Source organism: Mytilus galloprovincialis, chromosome 13 (genome assembly GCF_965363235.1).
Source record: "Mytilus galloprovincialis chromosome 13, xbMytGall1.hap1.1, whole genome shotgun sequence".
In the NCBI taxonomy this organism is placed as follows: Eukaryota; Metazoa; Mollusca; class Bivalvia; order Mytilida; family Mytilidae; genus Mytilus; species Mytilus galloprovincialis.
In genome coordinates, this window is record NC_134850.1 from 66,194,297 (window position 1) to 66,221,471 (window position 27,175).

Here is a 27,175-nt window from a genome sequence, read left to right on the forward strand (position 1 = left end):
TACATTAAACATAAATAATTATCTAATAACAACATGAACAATAGAATTATTTGATGGTGTTTTTTTTTTTAATATATTCTTTAAATTCATTGGAAAAGCTCTTACAAAGCATGCAAAGAGAATATTATCACTTTAAACAATAGGAAAGTAGACAGAATCTTCAAGAAAATAAATTCTAAAACATTAATGTAATTTTCTAGAAAATGAGAGATTTTTGGTGTCAAGCTGTATATATGGTGTACCTTATTAAGCATTACAATATATTCATGTTACCAGCGTATAATGCTATCTAATTATAAGTTTTACACGTTTCAGTTACCTGAGCATGCCAATATTGGTATAGTTACCTGAGCATGTTGATAGCTTAGTTTGACACAAGATCTGATCACTGTTCTGCCAAACCATTCTCCATATATCTATGAATGAAAAGCATTTCGTATTTATGTATAGTTATTTCCCTTCTGATCTACACATATATATTTCAATAATATTTATTTGGCTTTTTTAGTTTGTAGAGCAGTATAAGAAATTATGTTATGTGAAACAACACAAAAAGTATTTCAAAATGTAAGTAACTTTATTGAAAATTTAGGAATGATCATTTGTTCAATTTTGGTGCATTTAATTGCAAAATGTTTTTACATAAATATAAATATATGCACAGTTTTTCAATTAAATTTTGAGGGTTTTTACCATGCAAATGCTTACAAGTTTAATATAACAGCATTTTTTTCAGTAATTTTCTTACTGACATATATGTCACATGTAATTTTTTTCATAGATTAATAAGATTATAGTATCATAAGCATTTCAGGAAATAACAAAATACAATGTAATTACCTCCCCTTTCTCAGACATATTCCATACAACAGAGAATGTCAGCCTATCTTGGTTTGGATTCAAACTACACAGCTCTTCACAGAGAATTCTTGGTAACATAGGAATGACCTGGAAGCATATACAATATTTAGGTAGTTAAGACAAGTTTATACATCTTTAGATCTAGATGATGAACATTTTATATAGGAAAATTGAGATTCAAACAGAATTTTGAAACCATAGGAAACTGTTTTGATCATATGGAAGTTGGACTGAACAGTATGTTCTCAAGTTTAGTATGATGTTCATCATTACCGAACTAGTACACATTTTTGTTTAAGGGCCAGCTATAGTCTGTCTCCAGGTGTGAGATTTTCTTGCTGTGTTGAATACCCATTGTTTATATTGGTTGGCTTCGATTGTTTCCAGCTGATTGGTCCAGTTGTTGTCTCTTTGAATCATTACCTATCTCCATTGTCAATTTTATCAGTGTCAATATTTCTCTAAAATTAATAAAATTATTTTAGTACAGGCAGTGTAGCTGAAAATTTAGTTTCATACATTTTGTATAAAGAGATATTATTTTGTACGAACCTTTTGTACTAGATAAACACTTGTAGCCCTGAATCTGGCTCTCTTGTCTAGAGATGTATCTTCTTTCAGAAAATAACTGACATCAGCTATATGTACTCCTACGTTGTACGTACCTAAAATAATAATAATCCAGAAATAATATGATACACTAAAATCTTATTCAGTCAATTTATTAAATGATAGGTTTAATTAAACAGGGGATGTGCCAATGGGACACAGATGATGACTGCTGTACCCATATTTTGACTATTTTATTTATTATGTCTGTTGGTTCACGCAACATTGTAAATATAACAGAATTTGATGAGACTGTCATCAAAGTGAGAGGGTTAGTGCTTTAAAATCAGGTTTAATCCACCATTTTCTACATTTGAAAATGCCTGTACCAAGTCAGGAATATGACAGAACTTTCTTGTCCATCCCTTTTTGGTGTGTTTTGTTATTTGATTTTGCCATGTGATTATGGACTTTCTGATTAGATTTTCCTCTAAGTTCAGTATTTTTGTGATTTTACTTTCCACTACAGCGGTGGCATAAAAGTAGTTGTTGACACTTTTACTGGTGATAAAATCTACATCTGTTTCTTTATTTCAATTAATTGGTTTAAAACCGTTCTTAAATTAATAACACAGCTAAGCAAAATATTTTTTTAAATATCCCGTCTTATAATCATCTGAATTGCAACATGTGATTTTAAAGGGTTGTTTTTTTTAGCAGCACAAATTTCATTTCGTCTTCCTGAGCTGACATAATATCTTAAATATATTTACCATCATCCAGTTTTTCACAGGACAGAGCATCGTCTAGATCTCTAGCTGTGGCAGGGTCTATAGTAAACACACATTGTTGACGGAAGTCTCGTCGTCCAGTAATCTCCCCCTCAGGGATCTGCCATGGTAATGAATGTACAGGCAAGGTACTCAACATCTACAAAGAAACGAACAGATATCTATACTACTAAGGCCACGGTTTTTTAATTTGATGGTTTACGGATTTTCCCCATGAAAAAGTCGGGTCGGTCGGTTGGGAAAAAAAAGAGAAAAAAAATCATCTTTGAAGACAGAAAAATATGCAAAATCAATATATATTTCACCTTTCTAACAATATGTTTGTTATGCTATTTTATCATCATTTCTTAAATTTTAGTTCAATGAAATATTATTGCTCAACTGTTATAAACATCGCATGACATTGTCTAATAATTTACAGTAAAAAAAGGGGGGTGCACGGACAAAGACGAAATTAAATCGTCATTTCAGAAACAGAAGCGTAGCTCTTTATCAATTCCAGAAAACTTGGTGAATAATGATCTTCAAGCAAGAAAACTGATAAAGAAAAAAATGTAAAAACGTCGTACGAAAATAAGTTTCAACACACGTGTTAAAAACCTAATAGACTCGTCCACTGGAAAACGAGATTATCGGGTTAATCTGTTGTCTCGCATTCCCGTTTTTTATCCAAATGGACGATAATTTTTCTATGAAACAAGAAAATTCCAAATGATTTGTTAATATTCAGTACTTCAACTTGATGCCTTTACCCTGTCCACATTTGGACAAGTCTAATTCTATGAGATGATGCATCTTACGGACTGATGACAAATAAGGGAAACGAACTTATTGTGTAATTGGTTTTAAACACAAGTTTCGTTCCGCAATATTATTTGCGCAAACGACATTTCAAGGTCAGTTATAATTGATTTGTCTATTTTTAGAAACGTAAACTGGAAGTTTTATTTTTTCACAACAGAAAGTGTTATCAATTTTGTTAGTGATTAATGCATTTCATTTCATAAAAAAAAATTATTTAATTATTTTTCAGGGAAAATGCATTTGTTAGGGTCGGCGGGAATAAAAAAGCATGAAAAGTCAATTTTATTTTTATTCTGGAAATCGGAAAAATCGGGTCGGCGGATCCGTAAACCAACAAATTAAAAAATCCTGGCCTAAAGGAAGAGACAAATTTCATTTAGCCATGTCTCCTTTGAAACCATACAAAGTCAGAAATATTTGTGAATTGGCATATTAATTAATGTAGTGTATATGTTTCGCGCATGCTTAGTTGATGAACTGTCTGAGAATTCAAAACTACTTTGTTTGAAAAAATTACCCAATTGTACCACCATTTTGCATGCAACATCCATCTAGTGGTTGTTACATTAAAAGGGCTTATTCCAGATTGTTGAGTACTTTGGTAAAATATTTGCTATAACTTTTAATGCAGATTTGTTTACTTCTTTCCTTCCAAATAAAAGACCTCAAATTTTGTGATAGCTTGTATTACAAATTGCATTGTACTTCATTGTTGAAGGTTATAAGGTTGCCTATTATACTTTTAATACAACCACTTATTTTGAACTCTGGCGGATAGTTGTCTTATTGACAGTTATACCACTTATCCTTATTTCTAAACCTACTGCATTTCAATTTTTATTAAACTTGTGACTGCAAACCAACCAAATTTTGCATGAAATTAATATGTTATGAATTTAATTCTCTCTTACCTAAATAAACCAAGCAAGTTATAAATGCATAACAACTAATTGAAGCAAAGTCAACTTAAACAGGATAAATGCAAAAACAAAGTCTGCAACAATAAGTTTGTTTACTGTAAGTGGAATGCTATAATATATGTAACAACTTTTTTTATTTGATGTTAACAACTTTACGATAGAATACCAAAATACTTTTAAAGGGACTTAATTGCTCATTTTGTGTAGTGATTAAGTCATGTGTATGATAGTATATTTTAACACACCTCCTCTGTGAATTCAGAGTAATCCACATCATTTTCTATCAGGATTCCCTCTGTTTCTGGTTCTATTTCTCCTGCTTCTCCTAAACTCCTCATTAATTCTCTGTAAACATATGTATCAAATTGGGAAATTTGTTCTCAAATTTTAATTTTATGATAGAATAATACTTACGTAATTGGAAATTACATTAGGATTATCTCCCCCTAATTAGTATTCACACCGCCGATCGCGCTTTAAAATATCAATAAAGCGCTCAGGTATATCGACTCCCACCACGCATGCGTGATTCCCCAGTCTCTCTCGGCGAAAAGTGTTCACCAAAAAAGATTCAAAAGGGGAGGTGGGTGGGAGCCAATTACGTAAGTATTATTCTATCATAAAATTAAAATTTGAGAACAAATTTCCCAATTTTATATTAATTCATAATACTTACGTAATTGGAAATTACATTAGGAGATTTCTAAGCTATCCACAGCTGAAGAATCTTTCTGTACTTTGTATACTGTATTTTCTTCACATCAGTTCAGATATAAATAACACAACACTATACAGTTAAAATTTTTTCTTCCATTTTCTATAAATTTTTCTCCTTTTTTTTTCTTTTTTCAGAATTTTCTTCCATATATATACAAAATTCTTATTTACACAGAATTTAAAACTTCAACATCTATGTGACGTAAATAAAAACGAGTAAAGGTTGATTCCTTTGTCCAGTCTGCTGTGTCCATAATAGACTTCACAGATGCGCCGTTAAAAAGTGCCCAAGATGGGCCCAAGGCTCTTGTAGAATGAGCACGAAATTTTTTGTCTTTTTCATTGTAAGCACATTTAATTGCATTAACAATCCAAGACGAAATAGTCTGTGATGTAACCGGTTTATGCGGTTCAATAAAAGATAAAAACAACTTGTTCTCAAACTCACTGTCAGAGTTTCTAAAAGGTGCAGTTTTCTTCAAATAATAATAAATAGACCGCTTCGGATCTAATAATTTATCTGATTGATAAGACGGAATAAAAATCTTGCTGCCAAAATGTTTTGGTCTATCCTGTTTTGATAGTCCATGGCGAACAAAAGTCACCCCTTTCTTCTGCACAACAATCGACTCTTCTCCAATACACAAAGATTGTAAGTCACTGCATCTCCTGAAAGAAGTAATTGCAATTAAAAATGCAGTTTTCCAAGAAATAAACTTCAAATGAGCATGTTTCATTGGTTCAAAAGGTGCTTGTTTTAATTTTTTTAAAACTAAGGGTAAGTCCCATTCCGGTAAAAGCACTACTTTTGGAGGTCTCGAGTTAAAAACACCCTTTATAAGACAAGTTATATAAGGATGTTGTCCTACTGGAATTTTCCCAATTGGAGCTAGGAATGAGGATAACATAGATCTATAACCAGCTATGGTTCTATACTGAAGACCTTCTGAGAATAAATATGTCAAAAACTCAGCCGCCTCCGTCAAAGAGGCACTATAGGGATCAATTTCCCGTCTACTACACCAGCTATTGAATTTTCGAAATTTGACAGAGTCATCTTTTTGAGTCCCAGGCCTCACGGTCATAAAACTTTCGAGCATGATTTTTGTACTCGGACTCGAAAATCAACCAATCAAATTGCTGGATTTCATGTTTCGAGCATGATTTTTGTGCTCCGAGCACTGAGCAAAGTTTTATGCCTTCAACCCCAGAGCGCCATGAGGCTCTGAGTAATTTTCTAGTTTCTTTAGAAAAACCTTTCTCTTTAAACTGTTTGTCGATAAAAACCATGCAGTCAGATTGAATACTGCTGGATTTGGATGAAATATGTTTGTTTTTGGCTGGTGTAATAGATCCTCCCTGACTGGCAGGCTCCTTGGATAATCTGTTATGTACTTCAGAAGATTTGTGTACCAATGTCTGCGCGGCCAATGTGGGGCTATTAGAATTAACTGACAATTGTACTTTGTCATGTGTTGTAGTATTTTTGGTATTAGACAAATTGGAGGGTAAGCATATGCATACATGTTGTTCCAAGGAATTGTTAGAGCATCTATTGCATAAGCCTGAGGGTCTGGGTTCCAGGAGCAATAGATCTGTGTTTGTCGATTTTTCGCAGAGGCGAAAAGATCTATGTGAGGTGTCTCCCAAATCTGAAACATTGCATGTGTTATCTCTTTGTTTAATGACCATTCCGTTGGTTGAATTTTTACCCTGCTTAAATGGTCTGCTAGAATGTTCTTTTTTCCTGCAATGTGTGCAGCTTTCAGAAAAATTTGATTTTCTAGCGCTAATTGCCAAAGTTTCCAAGTTCTCATACACAGCTGAGGAGAAAGAGTGCCTCCTTGTTTGTTTATGTAACGAACAACGGTTGAATTGTCTGACCGAATAAGAACATTTTTGTTTATCAAATTTGGGAGAAAATGTTTTACAGTTAGAAAAACTGCCTCCATTTCTAAAGAATTTATGTGGAGAAGTTTTTCTTCTACTGACCATGTACCCTGAACTATGAGACTGTTGTTGATGTGACCTCCATACCCTGAATTTGATGCGTCTGTTGTTACTGTTATTGACGTTTCCCAAGGTGTTATTGATCTGCCTATGACCAAATTTTCTATTTTTAACCACCATCTGAGGTGACCTTTTAGATGTTTCGAAAAAGGAATTTTTATTCCTAGATTTTGACAAACTGGTTTCCAATGATAAAGGAGGTGTAACTGAATTGGTCTCATAAAGAGTCTTGCATTTGGAATTAATTCTATGCATGAAGCCATAATACCTAATAATTGTAGAAAATCTCTTGCTGTTGCTTGATTTTGCTTGTTTAAGATAAGTTCTACTGCAGAAAGGAGTTTTGACACCCTTTCTGATGTAGGACGAACCATTCCCTCTTTTAGAGAAAACAGTGCTCCTATGTATGTTATTGATTGTGTTGGAATTAGGCTTGACTTTTCTAGATTTACTACAAATCCTAAATTTGTTAGGAGTTTGAGCGTTTTCTCTCGATCTGAAATCAGCATTTTTTTGGTCTGATTTAGCAAAAACCAATCGTCTAGATAAGTTGCTAGACGAATATTTTGGGCTCGTAAATGAGCTGCCACTACAGAACACACTTTTGTGAAAATTCGTGGTGCTGATGTTGGACCGAAGCACAGCACCAGAAATTGGTAACACTGATTGTTGACACAAAATCTTAGATACTTTTTGTGTGTTTCGTGAATTGGTATGTGGAAATAAGCATCTTTCAGATCTAGAGAAATTGCCCAATCTCCTTTTTGTACTAAGTTTAAGACACTGTTTAGAGAATCCATTTTGAAGTGTTTTTTCTGGAGACACTTGTTCAGAGGTTTTAAATTTATGACAGGTCTCAAATCGCCTGTCTTTTTTGGTACTAGAAAAAACGTACTGTAAAAACCGTAGTTTTTTTCTTTTACAGGTACATTTTCTATAGCGTTTTTTCCAAAAAGTTGATCTATTTCTGTTAACAGAATAGGTAAATCTTTCGCAGGAACATTTGTTTTCTTTATTCCTGTTTGTGGGATTTTCCCCGAAAATTCCAATTTGTAACCCTCTTTTATTATTTTTAAAACCCAACTGTCGTTTGTTATTTTTGCCCAATTTTGCCAAAAAAGTTTTAAACGACCTCCTACAGGTATCTCTGGATTCTGACATAAAATATTTACCTGCTTTTTGTATTCATTTAGATCTACCATTGCCACGAAAAGAACCTTTCTTTTCACCATCAGCCTCTTTCCTACCAGAACCAAAGCGTCTGAAATTAGGTTTAAATCCACCTTTGTTTTCACTAGGTTTAGCTGCTACCTTAGGAATGCGAAAATTGGAAAAGTCATTTTTAGCTACTTTAGGACCATTAGTGTCTTGGCTAGTATGAATGATAGCACTCTTCCTCTTAAAACTTGAAGTTGAGGTAGCTGATTTACGAGTTAACTCTGGTAGTAAATCTTTGATTTGTTTGTTTGTCTCTGAACGATTTTTCAGTTTCTCTTCAAAATCTTTCCCAAGAACACCATCACTTGACAATTTAAGAGATAAAAACTTATCATTAAGCTCAGTTATGTCCTCTAGACCTGTATCTAACAAAGTAGCTTTCCTACGGATCAGATGATGAAATGCACCTGTTCTAGCTGTTTGATCCATAGATTTCACTGACATGGCAAAAATGTCTTTGACCATTTGTACAAGTAAATCAATATTTGGTTCAGAATCATTGAGTTTTTCCATTAATGAACCCAAGGCTTGTTGCATGTATGCCGTTATAATCAAACCCATTCTAGCTGCTGACTGACCTTTGAAAGCCATATTTTCAAAAATTTTCTCGGGTTTAGAAAAAAGTTTATTATGAGCTTTACCAGCATAAGGACCATGTCGTTTACACAGTAAAGTTTGAGTAATGTCATCTAGTTTTGGTAAGTTAAGAATATCAGCTGATTTATCACTCACTGGAAAACTAGCCCTATATTCCTCTTTATAGGTTGACAATAATAAAGGATTATCACAGTGCCATGATTGATTCAAAATATTAATCTGACTTTGATCCAGAACAATACCAGCTTCAGATTTGTCTGGTTTAGTTTTGGCATCTTCACCAAAAATGTCACCAAGGATATCTCTACTGACATTTTCAGTATCAAGAGAGTCCTTATCAACTACCGAATATCTCTGAAAACGGTTGTGTGTACTGTTTTTCACAGAAGAATGTTGGGATTCATTGTCAGAATCTAAATCTAAATCAAGACCCCTTCTTTCCTCTCTATCCGGTTGAAGGGAAATTGCATCATCAATGTCATTATCATGATTTGCAACACTAGCATGTCTGAGAGAATTTTGCCCACCTGACGTGGCAATGTCCCTCGAGTCCTGAGAAATGTTCTGCCCACCTGAAGTGGCAATTTCTCTGTCCGTTTCTATTTGTCCACCTGAAGTGACAGTTTGAGAAACGAACTTCTCGAAAAGAGGTAGAAAAATGTCCATTCGAGAATTCACCGAATTAACGGTCTCTTTGACACTAGAAATTTCTGCCCTCAATTCATTTTCTATGTTTACAGACAAACCTGTTGTTGACATTGTCTCCGGTTCCTCTGATACTTCTTTAGCACACGTGCTGCTAGCTTTACGAGACTTACTTGTCGTCTTTTTACGACTTCCGGTCTGTTTACCTGACGATTTCTCGTTTTTATTATCAGAGCGAGACGGAGTAGCTTTAGGAGAATTTGCTTCTTCACTTGCCGAATTAATGGCTGTAATGAAAGCTTCTGCCATGTTGACAATGAAAAGCGTCTATCTCAAAACTTAAAACTAAACTTTGAAAATACACGATATATAAATCAAAAAAGTTACATTTCCGAGAGGAAAAAATAAAGCGTGTGAACACTTTTCGCCGAAGAAGAAGACTGGGGAATCACGCATGCGTGGTGGGAGTCGATATACCTGAGCGCTTTATTGATATTTTAAAGCGCGATCGGCGGTGTGAATACTAATTAGGGGGATATAATCCTAATGTAATTTCCAATTACGTAAGTATTATGAATTAATATAAAATTAGTGGTCTGTAATAATGTTAGTTAAGAATATCAGAAACAAACAAAAGGTGTGTTTACGTCAATAAAACAGTATTATTTTAAAACCTCACTTTTTTTTATTTTAACTTGATTAACATAATTCAAATATGATGATCAAGTCAAAACTTATGAGTATCTGGAGAATTAATCTAACCCTGCCATAAGTTAATATCGTTAATTAACATTGTCCCCAGTCAGAAATTTTGTCAGTGTAGTCTTCTTCTATATATCTGAAAGATTTTATCTTATTATAAATTATAAATTTAATATTTCATGCATGTTCAGGATAATTTCATGATTTGATGTAATTTCTGAATTTAGCTGTTATCTGTCTATCCATCTTTTCTGTATCATCACAAAATCATAACATAACAAGAACAATGCAGAATGTGTTCCTAGTACACAGATGCCCCATTCGCACTATCATTTTCTATGTACAATGGCCTGTGAAAGTGGGGGAAAAATCTCTAATTTGGCATTAAAATTAGAAAGATCATATCAAAGTGAACATATGTAATAAGTTTCAAGTTGATTGGACTTCAATATCATCAAAAACTTCCTTGACCAAAAAATTTAACCTGAAACTTGCACTATCATTTTCTATGTTCAGTGGACCGTGAAATTGGGGTCAAAAATCTAATTTAGCATCTAAACTAGGAAGATCATATCATAGGGAACATGTGTACTAAGTTTCAAGTTGATTGGACTTCAACTTCATCAAAAACTACCTCAACCAAAAACTTTAACCTGAAGCGCGACAAATGGTTGAACAGACAAATGAACAGACAGATGGACGGACGAACAAACACAAAGACCAGAAAACATAATGCCTATAAATGGGGCATAAAAATAATCAAAAGAAAGTTAATACAACTGTCACAACAGTAGTGACTAGCAAAAATAAAACCGCAGGGACAAGGGAAGTTTAAATTGTTCAGAATGAATTCAGTGATATTTTACCCGTGAGAATACATAGAGTCTTCCTTCCATTCAGTTATTCTACATATAAACAGAGTGTTGGCATGATCTTCTGGCCGTACTGTGAAATCTGTGTAAAAGAAAATTATGCATACCAAAATCTAACATCATAACTATCCCAACTATACAAAGTAATAACAGTCATTTCCAATTTATTGTGGATTCATTATTTTTCGCGGTTTTCGTGAATTTAAATGATGGATGAATCATAAATTTAGTATCAGTTTGTATGCAGAATATGGCAAAACCATGAAAAGGTAAGTTTTCAGCAATCCACGAAAAATTGGTATCCACGAAAATAAATGAATCCACAGTAAGTCATTTTATCATTAACTGACAGACTTTGAAAATTTTTGTCAGTTGCCAAAATAAATTTTCAGTAACTTATAATTATTAATATTCTTTAATGAAATTGAGAATGGAAATGAGGAATGTGTCAAAGAGACAACAACTTGACACTCACAATAACACATGTACAAATGCAAATAGTCACAACTTTTAATTAGTTCATCCAAGAAAATAGATTTTTTTTAATTATTATTATCATGATTATATGTGAAAGAAAGGATGAACAACTTCATTTGTGTTGACAATTGATTTTGTTCAATCATTAAAATGTCAATAAATTTCAAACAGTGAGGTTATATGTTCTAGATTGACTTGAAAAAAGTTAAATAAACTTGAAAAAATAACATTCTTTCCCCGATTCCTAAAAAATGATCAATGATCTACAGTGAGATTTTTCTTTACCATGTTTACATTTTAGCTAATTTTCTAATTGTATAATAATTCTAGATAACATATGGTTCAGTGGTTCTTCTAAGGATAATTAGACCATATAAAATCAGAGTTCTCACGAAGGATTTTTGAAGGCGAGTCTAGGGACTTATCATTTATGGCCATGGTAAGTCCCAACAATAAGAAGATATTTTATGCAATATAATTTATAATTTTTAGGCTCCATGACCTAATAGAATGACAGAGCAATGCAATGACATGTAATTTAGATTTCTTTTATATTGCTAAAAAGTGATGATATTTGTGTTCAGTTTAAACAAAATATTTTAGTTTTGATGCATCTCTGACCTCACCAGTTTTGAAATGATGAGTCCAGGCCTAGGGCTCATGGACTTGCCTTAGTGAGAACCCTGTATAATCTTTTCTTACCTTTTGGACAATTTTCCATGGGTATCATAATTCTAGGTAACCTGTGGTCCAGTGGTTTAAACAAGGCTGTATCAGGATTTCTGTCAGGCATTAGATGAATATGTCCAGTACTGGCTCTAGAATGCTTAGGTTCAATGATTGATACAACCTGTAACAACATAAATGACAAAATTTATTATTCAAATATATTTTTAAATTAACCTTCCATGCACTTTTTCCCCCAGATATTTTATACAGTATCTTGGTAAACAAGAAATTTGAAATACCATCTTTTTTCTAAAAAATATAGCATCACAACCAGAACACAATCTAAGGAAATCAATTCAGATAGTATCACATTCAAATAATATAGGTATATGATAAAGAACCACATTACAATGATGCTAAAAAACTCTGGGGAGTACATGTACACTGACAGGTAATATTTCTATACCGCATTAAGGAAAAATTTCCATTTTGCAAAAGCCTGCAAAAAAAGTGTATAGAAAACTTGTACTTCGTTGAACATTTTAATAATAAATTTGTGAGTCACCTTGTCTATATACCAAATACTTGAAAAATGATATTCCAATAATAGCATTGAACCCAAGGTATCATACAATTCATGTTCATTATACATATAAAGTATACAGTGAAGAATTGATTTTTGATCATACAATTTTTAAAATAATACCTTTCCAGTTCTTTGTAAAGCTCGGTTAGCTGAGTTAGATTTATCATCTGTTGAGAAGAGATTTTTAACAACATCACTTCCTTCGTTCATTACTTCTTGTAGCGTAGAATAATTTTTCTGAGAAGAGTTTCGACCCCTGTTTGAACTCCTTGCTTTCGTATCCCCAGTCTTACTGTGTGGAGTAGTTGACTTATCAGCCAAAGGAGTACTACCCATGTTCTTGTCATTTTGTGGTGTATTAGGAACTGTTTTATTTGTTTTTATGTCTTTAGCGTCAATAGCAATGTCTCCTAACTGATTTGTAATGTCTTGGACATTTTTTAAATCACAAGAAGTTTTTTCCTGACTGTTAGAACATGATGATGAGACACTGTTAGTCCCTAATGATGACACGGAAAGTTTATCAGCAGTTAATGATTTGCTGTTAGATGATTGGTCTATTTTCTGTTTAGATAATATAGATGAATTTGCTGCAGATTGGATCTCACTTATGGTATTAGTCGTCAAATCTATTATTTCTTCACTTTCGATAATAACATCTGGTTCACTATCTGATTCACCTTGACTTTTTGTCATTGGGGTGACCTCTGATTGAATTTGACCATGTGTCATTGGGGTGACCTCTGAGTGACTATCCTCATTTGGTTTAATACTGGATTCAACTTCCTGATGCTTTTCTTCAAGATCTTTCAGATTTTTAACATGTATCTAAAATCAAAATAGTTATATGCTCTAAATGAAAAGCTAAAATCTTCAATAATTTTGAAAGTACAAATAAATACAAAGAAAATTTTACTGTAAAATTTCATTTATGTACATAGTATAGAATATAATAAAACTGTAACAAAGTATTAACATTGATGTAAATTAGTCATAAACATAACTGTTATAATCTAATGATAAGCAAAATCAATTTTATAATTATGGAAAAAAGCACCCTTTAAAAAAACAATATATTTTGTGCCATAAATGAAAATATCTGAAAAAAAGAAAATGGTCTATCATTATAATTAGCAGGATGAACTAAGTATTATCTATCTAAGTCTTATAAATAAGCAAACCTTCCAGTTAGCCCTGTCATGTAATACAACAGCTACTATATCCCCATTCAAAGCTCGGTTTCTTTCCTTCATACCACAAACAAATATGTCTGATACACCATCCTGTGAAAAAAATAACTCTAAGGTTGATATACATCCCAACAAAACTAATCAAATAAAATTCGCAAATTGTTTTATAACTTTAATATTTTTCTTAAGGTTTGACACCCTATAAATACATATCATTAAGTGTTCCAGCTAGCATGAAATGGAGGGGCGCCGCGCCCCGCCCCCAAAATTTTGCGCCCCTCTGCCTTTTTTAAGCGCCCCTGCGCCCCTCTGTGCCCTTTTGAAAAAAAGTTCAAAAAACGATCTTTTTTCCTCATATCATCGCCATTTTGTTGAGTTCTTTATACACACACTTCATTAAGACAACAGATTAAAATTGTTGACACTTGTTACCTGATTATAATCACCTATTTGATTAGAGTCAATTACTTAATCAGGTGAAATTTACGACCCTGTCTAATCCCTTTACCCTGAAGCACCAAACATCGAAGTTAAATAAATTGATTATTTTAACACCTGACATAAATTAAGACAGCATACTCTCATGTTGGGGCCTTTTATAGCTACAGAAACTGTACAGTATGAGGTTTAATTAAGAAAGCATACTCTCATGTTGGGGCCTTTTATAGCTACAGTAACTGTACAGTATGAGGTTTAATTAAGAAAGCATACTCTCATGTTGGGGCCTTTTATAGCTACAGTAACTGTACAGTATGAGGTTTAATTGAGAAAGCATACTCTCATGTTGGGGCCTTTTATAGCTACAGAAACTGTACAGTATGAGGTTTAATTAAGAAAGCATACTTTCATGTTGGGGCCTTTTATAGCTACAGTAACTGTACAGTATGAGGTTTAATTAAGAAAGCATACTCTCATGGTGGGGCCTTTTATAGCTACAGAAACTGTACAGTATGAGGTTTAATTAAGAAAGCATACTCTCATGGTGGGGCCTTATATAGCTACAGAAACTGTACAGTATGAGGTTTAATTGAGAAAGCATACTCTCATGGTGGGGCCTTTTATAGCTACAGAAACTGTACAGTATGAGGTTTAATTAAGAAAGCATACTCTCATGTTGGGGCCTTTTATAGCTACAGTAACTACAGTATGAGGTTTAATTAAGAAAGCATACTCTCATGTTGGGGCCTTTTATAGCTACAGTAACTGTACAGTATGAGGTTTAATTAAGAAAGCATACTCTCATGTTAGGGCCTTTTATAGCTACAGCAACTGTACAGTATGAGGTTTAATTAAGAAAGCATACTCTCATGTTGGGACCTTTTATAGCTACAGTAACTGTACAGTATGAGATTTAATTAAGAAAGCATACTCTCATGTTGGGGCCTTTTATAGCTACAGTAACTGTACAGTATGAGGTTTAATTAAGAAAGCATACTCTCATGGTGGGGCCTTATATAGCTACAGAAACTGTACAGTATGAGGTTTAATTAAGAAAGCATACTCTCATGTTGGGGCCTTTTATAGCTACAGTAACTGTACAGTATGAGGTTTAATTAAGAAAGCATACTCTCATGTTGGGGCCTTTTATAGCTACAGTAACTGTACAGTATGAGGTTTAATTAAGAAAGCATACTCTCATGTTGGAGCCTTTTATCGCTACAGTAACTGTACAGTATGAGGTTTAATTAAGAAAGCATACTCTCATGTTGGGGCCTTTTATAACTACAGTAACTGTACAGTATGAGGTTTAATTAAGACAGCATACTCTCATGTTGGGGCCTTTTATAACTACAGTAACTGTACAGTATGAGGTTTAATTCAGTAAGCATACTCTCATGTTGGGGCCTTTTATAACTACAGTAACTGTACAGTATGAGGTTTAATTAAGACAGCATACTCTCATGTTGGGGCCTTTTATAACTACAGTAACTGTACAGTATGAGGTTTAATTAAGATAGCATACTCTCATGTTGGGGCCTTTTATAGCTACAGTAACTGTACAGTATGAGGTTTAATTAAGAAAGCATACTCTCATGTTGGGGCCTTTTATAGCTACAGTAACTGTACAGTAGGTTTCCTAATTAATATTTTTAAAGGCCTTACAATGACCAATAACTGCTTTTATCTTTGTCACTTGAAATATGTCATTGTTTTATATAGCCGACTATACAATATAGAGTTTCCTCATTGTTGAAGTATTATAGTGACCTCTAATTGCTTAAATCCATGTCATTTGTGCTCTGGTGGATATAGTTGTCTCATTGTTTTTTGTTTTGTTTCAGCCCTTTCAGAAACCCAATATTAACTCATATATTGATAGGGTAACATCATCAGAGTATGACATGCTGATTTATTCAAATTAGGGCTAATTTGACTTTATCATTTAATAATAAACGGTTTAGACCTGCTCAATACAAGTTTGAAACACAATCTGATTTATAATTATCCTATTTTAATCATACTTACTGGATGAGGTATATAGGCTTCTTCATAGTTCTTAGGATTGATTCTTATTGGACCCTAAAATACAATATTAAAAATATTTTAAAAAATCTATATATATTTACTTCATTTCCATTCCATAACTATACAGTTTTCCATTAACCATGTTTATACAATGTAGATGATTATTTGTATATTAGCTTACTTTGTGTATCTTTGTTATGTAATAGAATGGATCCTTTAAATGTTATTTTAAATGTAAACCAGTTGCTTCGCAGGGCGCAGCATTATACGACGGCAGAGGTTGAACCCTGAACGGTTGGGGCAAGTATGGACACAACATTCAAGCTGGGTTCAGCTCTAAATTTGGATTGTGATTAAATAGTTGACACAGCATAGGTTTCTGACACAGAATGAATGTGGTCTAATGAACTTAAACAAAAAATTTTGCCTTTGAGCAATTCACTATGCTGTTGAATATTAATCCTCTCAAAAAAATGTTTGAAGAAATTTACTTTTTATTTATGAAATCTGAAATGAAAAAAATTGACCCCCCCAATTTTTTTTTCCCATCCCCCTTTCCCTTATTTTAAAACTGATCTCAATTCAAATTTCTAATGAAGTTTGCAACAATAACTACTCATTTAAATACATCATAAAATATTAAAATGTAAAAAAAGTGCTTGTTATTACTGAATGGTAAAGATTGTTTTAATCTATCAGTTGGTAGTAAAAGTGAATATACATTGTATATTGTATAAAACAATGATTTAAGTTGATTCAACTACTATTCTGGACAAAGAAAGATAACTCCAATTGAAATCCAATTGGAATTTCTTGCTATTGCACAATATTGTGCAATTAGATATTTCTTGCTATTGTGCAATACTGTGCAATTGAAAATATTTGCTATTGCACAATACTGTGCAATTGAAGATTTCTTGCTATTGCACAATACTGTGCAATTGAAGATTTCTTGCTATTGCTGAATACTGTGCAATTGAAAATTTCTTGCTATTGCACAATACTTAATATAATAATTTTGGATCCTGATTTGGACCAACTTGAAAACTGGGCCCATAATCAAAAATCTAAGTACATGTTTAGATTCAGCATATCAAAGAGGCCCAAGAATTCAATTTTTGTTAAAATCAAACTTAGTTTAATTTTGGACCCTTTGGACTTTAATGTAGACCAATTATAAAACAGGACCAACAATTAAGAATCTACATACACAGTTAGATTTGGCATATCAAAGAACCCCAATTATTCAATTTTTGATGAAATCAAACAAAGTTTAATTTTGGACCCCGATTTGGACCAACTTGAAAACTGGGCCAATAATCAACCAGATGCTCCGCAGGGCGTAGCTTTATACGACCGCAGAGGTTGAACCCTGAACGGTTGGGGCAAGTATGGACACAACATTCAAGCTGGATTCAGCTCTAAATTTGGATTGTGATTAAATAGTTGACACAGCATAGGTTTCTGACACAGAATGAATGTGTTCTAATGAACTTAAAATTTGTGTTTTCTCTTAGAGCAATTCACTATGCTGTTGAATATTAATCCTCTCAAAACAAGAATGTGTCCTCAGTACACGAATGCCCCACTCGCACTATCATTTTCCATGTTCAGTGGACCGTGAAATTGGGGTAAAAACTCTAATTTGGCATTAAAATTAGAAAGATCATATCATAGGGGACATGTGTACTAAGTTTGAAGTCGATTGGACTTAAACTTCATCAAAAACTACCTTGACCAAAAACTTTAACCTGAAGCGGGACAGACGGACGGACGAACGAACGGACAGACGGACGGACGGACGCACAGACCAGAAAACATAATGCCCCTCTACTATCGTAGGTGGGGCATAAAAATGTTTGAAGAAATTTTCTTTTTTATTTATGAAATTTCAAATGAGAAAAATTGAACTCAATTTTTTTAATCACATCCCCCTTTCCCTTATTCCAAAACTAATCTCAATTAAAATTTCTAATGGAGTTTGCAACAATAACTACTCATTTAAATACATCATAAAATATTAAGATGTAAAAAAAACTGCTTGTTATCACTGAATGTTATTTATTATAATTTATCAGTTGGTAGTAAAAAGTGAATATACATTGTATATTGTATATAACAAAGATTTAAGTTGATTCTGGACAAAGAAAGATAACTCCAATTAAAAAAAAATCTTGCTATTGCACAATATTTTGCAATTAGATATTTCTTGCTTACTATTCTGGACAAAGAAAGATAACTCTAATTTAAAAAAAAATTGCTATTTCACAATATTGTGCAATTAGATATTTCTTGCCATTGCGCAATACTGTGCAATTGAAAAGACTTGCTATTGCACAATACTTAATATAATAATTTTAGATCCTGATTTGGACCAACTTGAAAACTGGGCCCATAATAAAAAATCTAAGTACATTTTTGGATTCAGCATATCAAAGAACCCCAAGATTTCAATTTTTGTTGAAATCAGACTAAGTTTAATTTTGGACCCTTTGGACTTTAGTGTAGACCAATTTGAAAACAGGACCAAAAATGAAGAATCTACATACACAGTTAGATTTGGTATATCAAAGAACCCCATTTATTCAATTTTTGATGAAACAAACAAAGTTTAATTTTGGACCCCGATTTGGACCAACTTGAAAACTGGGCCAATAATCAAGAATCTAAGTACATTTTTAGATTCAGCATATCAAAGAACCTAACTGATTCATTTTTTGTCAAAATCAAACTAAGTTTAATTTTGGACCCTTTGGACCTTAATGTAGACCAATTTGAAAACGGGACCAAAAGTTAAGAATCTACATACACAGTCATGACAGTTAGATTCGGCATATCAAAGAACCCCAATTATTCAATTTTGATGAAATCAAACAAAGTTTAATTTTGGACCCTTTGGGCCCCTTATTCTGTTGGGACCAAAACTCCCAAAATCAATACCAACCTTCCTTTTATGGTCATAAACCTTGTGTTTAAATTTCATAGATTTCTTTTTACTTATACTAAAGTTATGGTGCGAAAACCAAGAAAAATGCTTATTTGGGTCCCTTTTTGGCCCCTAATTCCTAAACTGTTGGGACCTAAACTCCCAAAATCAATACCAACCTTCCTTTTGTAGTCATTAACATTGTGTTTAAATTCCATTGATTTCTATTTACTTAAACTAAAGTTATTGTGCGAAAACCAAGAATAATGCTTATTTGGGCCCTTTTTTAGCCCCTAATTCCTAAACTGTTGAAACCTAAACTCCCAAAATCAATCCCAACCGTTCTTTTGTGGTCATAAACCTTGTGTCAAAATTTCATAGATTTCTATTAACTTAAACTAAAGTTATAGTGCGAAAACCAAGAAAATGCTTATTTGAGCCCTTTTTGGCCCCTAATTCCTAAAATGTTGGGACCAAAACTCCCAAAATCAATACCAACCTTCCTTTTGTGGTCATAAACCTTGTGTTAAAATTTCATAGATTTCCATTCACTTTTACTAAAGTTAGAGTGCGAAAACTAAAAGTATTCGGACGACGGACGACGACGACGACGACGACGCCGACGCCAACGTGATAGCAATATACGACGAAAAATTTTTCAAATTTTGCGGTCGTATAAAAATCTAAGTACATTTTTAGATTCAGCATATCAAAGAACCCCAAGAATTCAATTTTTGTTAAAATCAAACTAAGTTTAATTTTGGACCCTTTGGACCTTAATGTAGACCAATTTGAAAACGGGACCAAAAATTAAGAATCTACATAGATTCGGCATATCAAAGAACCCCAATTATTCAATTTTTGATGAAATCAAACAAAGTTTAATTTTGGACCCTTTGGGCCCTTTATTCCTAAACTGTTGGGACCAAAACTCCCAAAATCAATACCAACCTTCCTTTTATGGTCATAAACCTTGTGTTTAAATTTCATACATTTCTATTTACTTATACTAAAGTTATGGTGCGAAAACCAAGAAAAATGCTTATTTGGGTCCCTTTTTGGCCCCTAATTCCTAAACTGTTGGGACCTCAACTCCCAAAATCAATACCAACCTTCCTTTTGTGGTCATAAACATTGTGTTTAAATTTCATTGATTTCTATTTACTTAAACTAAAGTTATTGTGCGAAAACCAAGAATAATGCTTATTTGGGCCCTTTTTTGGCCCCTAATTCCTAAACTGTTGGAACCAAAACTCCCAAAATCAATCCCAACCTTTATTTTGTGGTCATAAACTTTGTGTCAAAATTTCATAGATTTCTATTAACTTAAACTAAAGTTATAGTGCGAAAACCAAGAAAATGCTTATTTGGGCCCTTTTTGGCCCCTAATTCCTAAAATGTTGGGACCAAAACTCCCAAAATCAATCCCAACCTTCCTTTTGTGGTCATAAACCTTGTGTTAAAATTTCATAGATTTCTATTCAGTTTTACTAAAGTTAGAGTGCGAAAACTAAAAGTATTCGGACGATGACGACGACGACGACGACGCCAACGTGATAGCAATATACGACGAAATTTTTTTCAAATTTTGGGGTCGTATAAAAAAACAAATAATTGTCCCTAGTACATTGATGCCCCATCCGCACTACTATTTTCTATGTTCAGTTGCCATGAAAATGGGATAAAAACTTTAATTTGGCATTACAATTACCGTAGAAAGATCATATCATAGAGAACATGCATATATATGTGTACTAAGTTTGAAATTGATTGGACTTCAATTTCATCAAAAACTAACTTGACCAAAAACTTTAACCTAAAGCGGGACAGATGGACAGATTAATGACTGGACGCACAGACCAGAAAACATAATGCCCATAAGTTGGGCATAATAAATGGGGCATAAAAATGTTTGAGTTTAATTTTTAGAAAAAATAAAAAATCTGAAGTAAAATACATTCATTGATTGTTGGGTAGTGGTATCTTTTACACATTTCCCATTTGCATCCTAAATTTTATGGTAAAATATGTACATGATGCACAGTCCTTAATTACTAACTGTCATCATTTTATTTTATTTCTATTTTTCCAGTAATTAGTCACTACAAATATAAATTTTGGCAAAGAATCCATTTTATATGCCGTTTTAAACATTTGTTTGTTGGTTTCAAGCAAACACCACACAATACAATAATATTGAAGATATTTTTTGCAGTGGCAAAAGTTAATGAAGAAAAATAACATCATTGATCTCAAAATGGATATATGGTACAGGAACTCATGTTTTAATTGTAAAGGTAAGGGAGGAAATCAAAAGTTCAATGTAGGATAAACCAGATGCTCTGCAGGGCGTAGCTTTATACGACCGCAGAGGTTGAACCCTGAACGGTTGGGGCAAGTATGGACACAACATTCAAGCTGGATTCAGCTCTAAATTTGGATTGTGATTAAATAGTTGACACAGCATAGGTTTCTGACACAGAATGAATGTGTTCTAATGAACTTGAAATTTTTGTTTTCTCTTAGAGCAATTCACTATGCTGTTGAATATTAATCCTCTCAAAACAAGAATGCGTCCTCAGTACACGAATGCCCCACTCGCACTATCATTTTCCATGTTCAGTGGACCGTGAAATTGGGGTAAAAACTCTAATTTGGCATTAAAATTAGAAAGATCATATCATAGGGGACATGTGTACTAAGTTTGAAGTCGATTGGACTTCAACTTCATCAAAAACTACCTTGACCAAAAACTTTAACCTGAAGCGGGACAGACGGACGGACGAACGGACGGACGAACGAACGGACAGACGGACGGACAGACCAGAAAACATAATGCCCCTCTACTATCGTAGGTGGGGCATAAAAATGTTTGAAGAAATTTTCTTTTTTATTTATGAAATTTCAAATGAGAAAAATTGAACCCAATTTTTTTAATCACATCCCCCTTTCCCTTATTCCAAAACTAATCTCAATTAAAATTTCTAATGGAGTTTGCAACAATAACTACTCATTTAAATACATCATAAAATATTAAGATGTAAAAAAAACTGCTTGTTATCACTGAATGTTATTTATTATAATTTATCAGTTGGTAGTAAAAAGTGAATATACATTGTATATTGTATATAACAAAGATTTAAGTTGATTCTGGACAAAGAAAGATAACTCCAATTAAAAAAAAATCTTGCTATTGCACAATATTTTGCAATTAGATATTTCTTGCTTACTATTCTGGACAAAGAAAGATAACTCTAATTAAAAAAAAATTTGCTATTTCACAATATTGTGCAATTAGATATTTCTTGCCATTGCGCAATACTGTGCAATTGAAAAGACTTGCTATTGCACAATACTTAATATAATAATTTTTGATCCTGATTTGGACCAACTTGAAAACTGGGCCCATAATAAAAAAATCTAAGTACATTTTTGGATTCAGCATATCAAAGAACCCCAAGATTTCAATTTTTGTTGAAATCAGACTAAGTTTAATTTTGGACCCTTTGGACTTTAGTGTAGACCAATTTGAAAACAGGACCAAAAATGAAGAATCTACATACACAGTTAGATTTGGTATATCAAAGAACCCCATTTATTCAATTTTTGATGAAATCAAACAAAGTTTAATTTTGGACCCCGATTTGGACCAACTTGAAAACTGGGCCAATAATCAAGAATCTAAGTACATTTTTAGATTCAGCATATCAAAGAACCTAACTGATTCATTTTTTGTCAAAATCAAACTAAGTTTAATTTTGGACCCTTTGGACCTTAATGTAGACCAATTTGAAAACGGGACCAAAAGTTAAGAATCTACATACACAGTCATGACAGTTAGATTCGGCATATCAAAGAACCCCAATTATTCAATTTTGATGAAATCAAACAAAGTTTAATTTTGGACCCTTTGGGCCCCTTATTCTGTTGGGACCAAAACTCCCAAAATCAATACCAACCTTCCTTTTATGGTCATAAACCTTGTGTTTAAATTTCATAGATTTCTATTTACTTATACTAACGTTATGGTGCGAAAACCAAGAAAAATGCTTATTTGGGTCCCTTTTTGGCCCCTAATTCCTAAACTGTTGGGACCTAAACTCCCAAAATCAATACCAACCTTCCTTTTGTAGTCATTAACATTGTGTTTAAATTTCATTGATTTCTATTTACTTAAACTAAAGTTATTGTGCGAAAACCAAGAATAATGCTTATTTGGGCCCTTTTTTGGCCCCTAATTCCTAAACTGTTGAAACCTAAACTCCCAAAATCAATCCCAACCGTTCTTTTGTGGTCATAAACCTTGTGTCAAAATTTCATAGATTTCTATTAACTTAATCTAAAGTTATAGTGCGAAAACCAAGAAAATGCTTATTTGGGCCCTTTTTGGCCCCTAATTCCTAAAATGTTGGGACCAAAACTCCCAAAATCAATACCAACCTTCCTTTTGTGGTCATAAACCTTGTGTTAAAATTTCATAGATTTCCATTCACTTTTACTAAAGTTAGAGTGCGAAAACTAAAAGTATTCGGACGCCGGACGCCGACGACGACGACGCCGACGCCAACGTGATAGCAATATACGACGAAAAATTTTTCAAATTTTGCGGTCGTATAAAAACTTAATTTATATACTGTGAAGTACTTTAATTTGTGGGAATCAATTTTGATGGTTTGAGCAATATTTACATGTTCGTAGATTTTTAAATTCGCGGATTTTAGTTTTCTAAAAAAAAAATTAAAGCATTTAGAAACGTAGGTTACAAATAGTCTGGATTGAAGGAAATTGCAAATTAAACATTGACCTGTGTAAATCGTAGTGATAACACTAATTAACCCATGGTAAAGTGATCAACAGATTAAAGACCATCAAAGGTGTGTCATCTAAAGAAAACAGTAACATAAACAAATCCTATGAACGTATCTTGAATTGTCAAATAATTCATATCAAAATCAAGCCCAGCATGAAATTATTATTTCCCATATGTACGAGAACTATGAGGATATAAAATGAACACTTTATCATACTAGCATATCAATACCTGAAATCTGACTTTCATCGATCAAAAATATTTTTATGAGAATTAAAAGATTAAAAGTTGTACAGTTTAGGTTATTAAAGATTCAATGGGTATAATCCTGCATGCAGTTGTAGTTCTCTGACTGCTATTAAAGTATTCTCAGATTTGGCTTTATTCAATATATTCTCTAGATCGTATCAGTAGTCAAACCTACAGATGGGGATCTTTCCTTGTCTTGATTTGGACAATGGTTGTTTTATTTCCTTGGACACTTAAATTTGTGGATAAAGTCATCCATGAAAACTACGAAAATTGGTACCCCACAAATAACAGTACTTTTACAGTAGTTTTTTTACTGACCCCTATCTAACCCTCTTAACTTAGTTTGGGGAAAATTGATGCCCCCCCCCTCACCCACCCTCCCCCAACCCCAAACTATTTGAATTAAGTTTTTTATCCTTCATTGATTTTTTTATGTTGTCCCTAAGCATTCAATAGTAACTGTATTGATTGTAAAGGTAAGTATACCTGTATAATGTGTCCCAGCTTCAGTCCTCTTTGCAAATCTTCAGGTGACATGTAGGGTTCAAAAGGAGGCTATATAAAACAGATGGTGTGTATAAAATTGTTTGCATGTTATGAGTATTATAACAATCTTGCCTGTTTTAATTGATGGATAATTTTAAAACTAACATGCAAAGGAACTTTTATTGTCCCCTAAACACATGATATGGCAAAACCTCTTTGTTCTTACTGTGCTATAATCTAGATATCCTGGCAGCTAGCTTTTACTGATGGAGGAAGTCAGAATGACTAGAGAACCATCTTCCTTAAGCAAGATAGAACAGCAACAAGAGACTATATTCTTACTTCATAGATTTATGAACAAATTTGAATAATGTTTAGTCTAAAATGTCTTACTTGTTTCGGTTTATTTTGGTAGGTCCTTGGAGTATTTCGATCTCCCTGTCTTTGAGCTGAGTTCTGATTTTCTGAAGAAGAAATAATCACATCAAGAATTTTGTTTGTTTGTAATATCAAATATGTATGTAACAGTCCTATGCAAAACCATGTAAAAATAAAATTGCAATAAAGCAAATATGTGTTATTAAAGCTTACATATCATGCATATACATCAACTCAAATAAGACAAGTGGAATTAACTCCCAAATTTTTTATTCAATAAAAACTGCCTGAAATTTTCCATAGGGTTAAAGATACTTGACTATTTGTGTATAAAATTTATCGAATATCTTTGCTTCCCTTACGTTTATCATGTCTTGATAAAAATATGAGTCACAATATAAACTTCACTGGCAACTGCTATTATGACTAAATGCATATATATATTAAGATATTGACCACAGCCATTTCTACAAGTACTGGTGTCATATGGTATTTTGAACTCCCTAAAAAGTGAACCCTTTTGACCCTGGAGTCATTTTTCCAATATGGTATTTTGAACCCCCCTACGGTATATTGAAACCCCCTGTTTTTGATAAATAGTATTGCAGATAATCTAATTTACAATTTGTTGGCTTTCATTTTTTTAAGAGTAGTTGTGAATACTGCAATTATCATTTCAAACTTTTTGTCACAAGCTCCTCCTATTAATTATCCTACTACATGTACTATGTACAGCTAACATAACATATAGCCATATTCATTCTCATGTTTTTATCTAATCAATTTATCATCCTTATATAATAATTATGTGTAGAGTTATTTCCCTTATCAGTCTGTTTAATTATCTTTACCTTTAGGAGTGGAGTTATTTCCCTTTCCACCAGGTGTATTTCTGTACTGCTGATTTTGTCTGTTCCCATTTCTATCTCTTCTAGGCTGTCCTTGTCCTGGAGAAGGTTGACCCTGATCTCTACCATTGTTTCTATACTGGTTGTTAGAATTTCTGGTTTCCTGTCTGTATGGTGACCCTGAACCAGGCCTATTTTCTGATCTTGCGTGACCATCAAGTCTGTTTGATTTACCAGACCCTGGTCTACCTCCTGGTTTACCTTCATTTCTATATTGGGTATTGGTTGAAGAATTAGGTCGATATCCTTGATGGAAATCCAACTTATCATTTGATTTTTGAGAAGAAGGATTTTCTAACTTTTGAAGATTTATCTGACCTCTTGACCTTTCTCTTGGGGAATTCTGATCTGTTCTACCATGACCACCTTTATGTTTCTCCTTCTTGCTTTCCACTTTTGGTCTTGCCCCTGATTTTTCACCAGTTTTGTCCAATTGACGATCATATCCTGATGCCTGTGTCCCTTCCGGTGATATAATTACACCTGGCTGGAGTACATCAATGGCGTCAGGAGCGGCAATTGGTCTTTCTTTGCTTTTCCTCTTCCTAGTTTTCTTCTTTTTATCTGACGATGAATCTATTGACAGATCTAAATCAACTGTGCCACTGTTCCCCGCAGACATGCATAACTTTTCTGGTCCTTCAGTAGGATTTGCTTCTATTTTGCCATCTGCTGAATCAACTTGGGAAACAGTAGACTTGAAAAAAAATATATACAATGTATATATGTCATGTATATGTGTTTAATTTTAATTTCATTTCAAGATAAAGGCAAATGAAATCCCAATATAACTTTTTCTAGTTAGAAATTGTACATTGTAAACTGACCTAATCACAAATTTAACAAAGTGTAGCAGTGGATGGTAACTGCACACACAAGTTTAAACTTTGTCACGTCTTCAAGGCAAGACAAAACTACATGTACAATCATTTTAAACCATATGATACCTTTTTTCCACATTTAGTCAAATACAGATTGCTATATTTCTATTTAGATGTTGAATCAGCACGATCATATTCATCTCGTTCATATATAAGTTTATAATTTACTAAAACCAACACTTACCTCTCCAGGTGCAGAACCAGCAGTAGACATCTAAAATCACAGACTGCTTAGTGGATGATGAATGTTTATATATTAATGCTGTCACTGTGTGCATCAGCTACATGTATCTGGTAAAGTAGAGTACACCATTATTTTTATATTAATAACTGAATAAAAGTCAATTTAAGGATGTACTTAGGTGAGGTTAGGTAAAAATTAAGAAATTAAGAAATTAAAATTGATACTATAAGCTGGTAGAGCATCAATTAGGGATAAAGATAACCTAAAAATATTAAT

The 27,175-nt window shown here is 33.1% G+C and overlaps 1 protein-coding gene across 1 annotated transcript in view; it reads right to left on the reverse strand.

The window, feature by feature from the left end:
• Positions 1-27,175, reverse strand: part of LOC143057253 (DIS3-like exonuclease 2) — a 38,129-nt gene that overhangs the window by 7,366 nt on the left and 3,588 nt on the right. The window contains exons 2-15 of the mRNA XM_076230520.1: positions 26,900-27,006; positions 25,778-26,531; positions 24,942-25,012; positions 24,549-24,617; positions 16,075-16,128; positions 13,600-13,701; positions 12,539-13,246; positions 11,866-12,013; positions 10,681-10,768; positions 4,171-4,270; positions 2,184-2,340; positions 1,414-1,526; positions 841-948; positions 348-416 (exon numbers count right to left, since the gene is read on the reverse strand). Of these exons, the coding sequence (XP_076086635.1) occupies positions 348-416; positions 841-948; positions 1,414-1,526; positions 2,184-2,340; positions 4,171-4,270; positions 10,681-10,768; positions 11,866-12,013; positions 12,539-13,246; positions 13,600-13,701; positions 16,075-16,128; positions 24,549-24,617; positions 24,942-25,012; positions 25,778-26,531; positions 26,900-26,929 (2,571 nt within the window). The 5' untranslated portion in view covers positions 26,930-27,006. The remainder of the gene's footprint in view (positions 1-347; positions 417-840; positions 949-1,413; positions 1,527-2,183; positions 2,341-4,170; positions 4,271-10,680; positions 10,769-11,865; positions 12,014-12,538; positions 13,247-13,599; positions 13,702-16,074; positions 16,129-24,548; positions 24,618-24,941; positions 25,013-25,777; positions 26,532-26,899; positions 27,007-27,175) is intronic.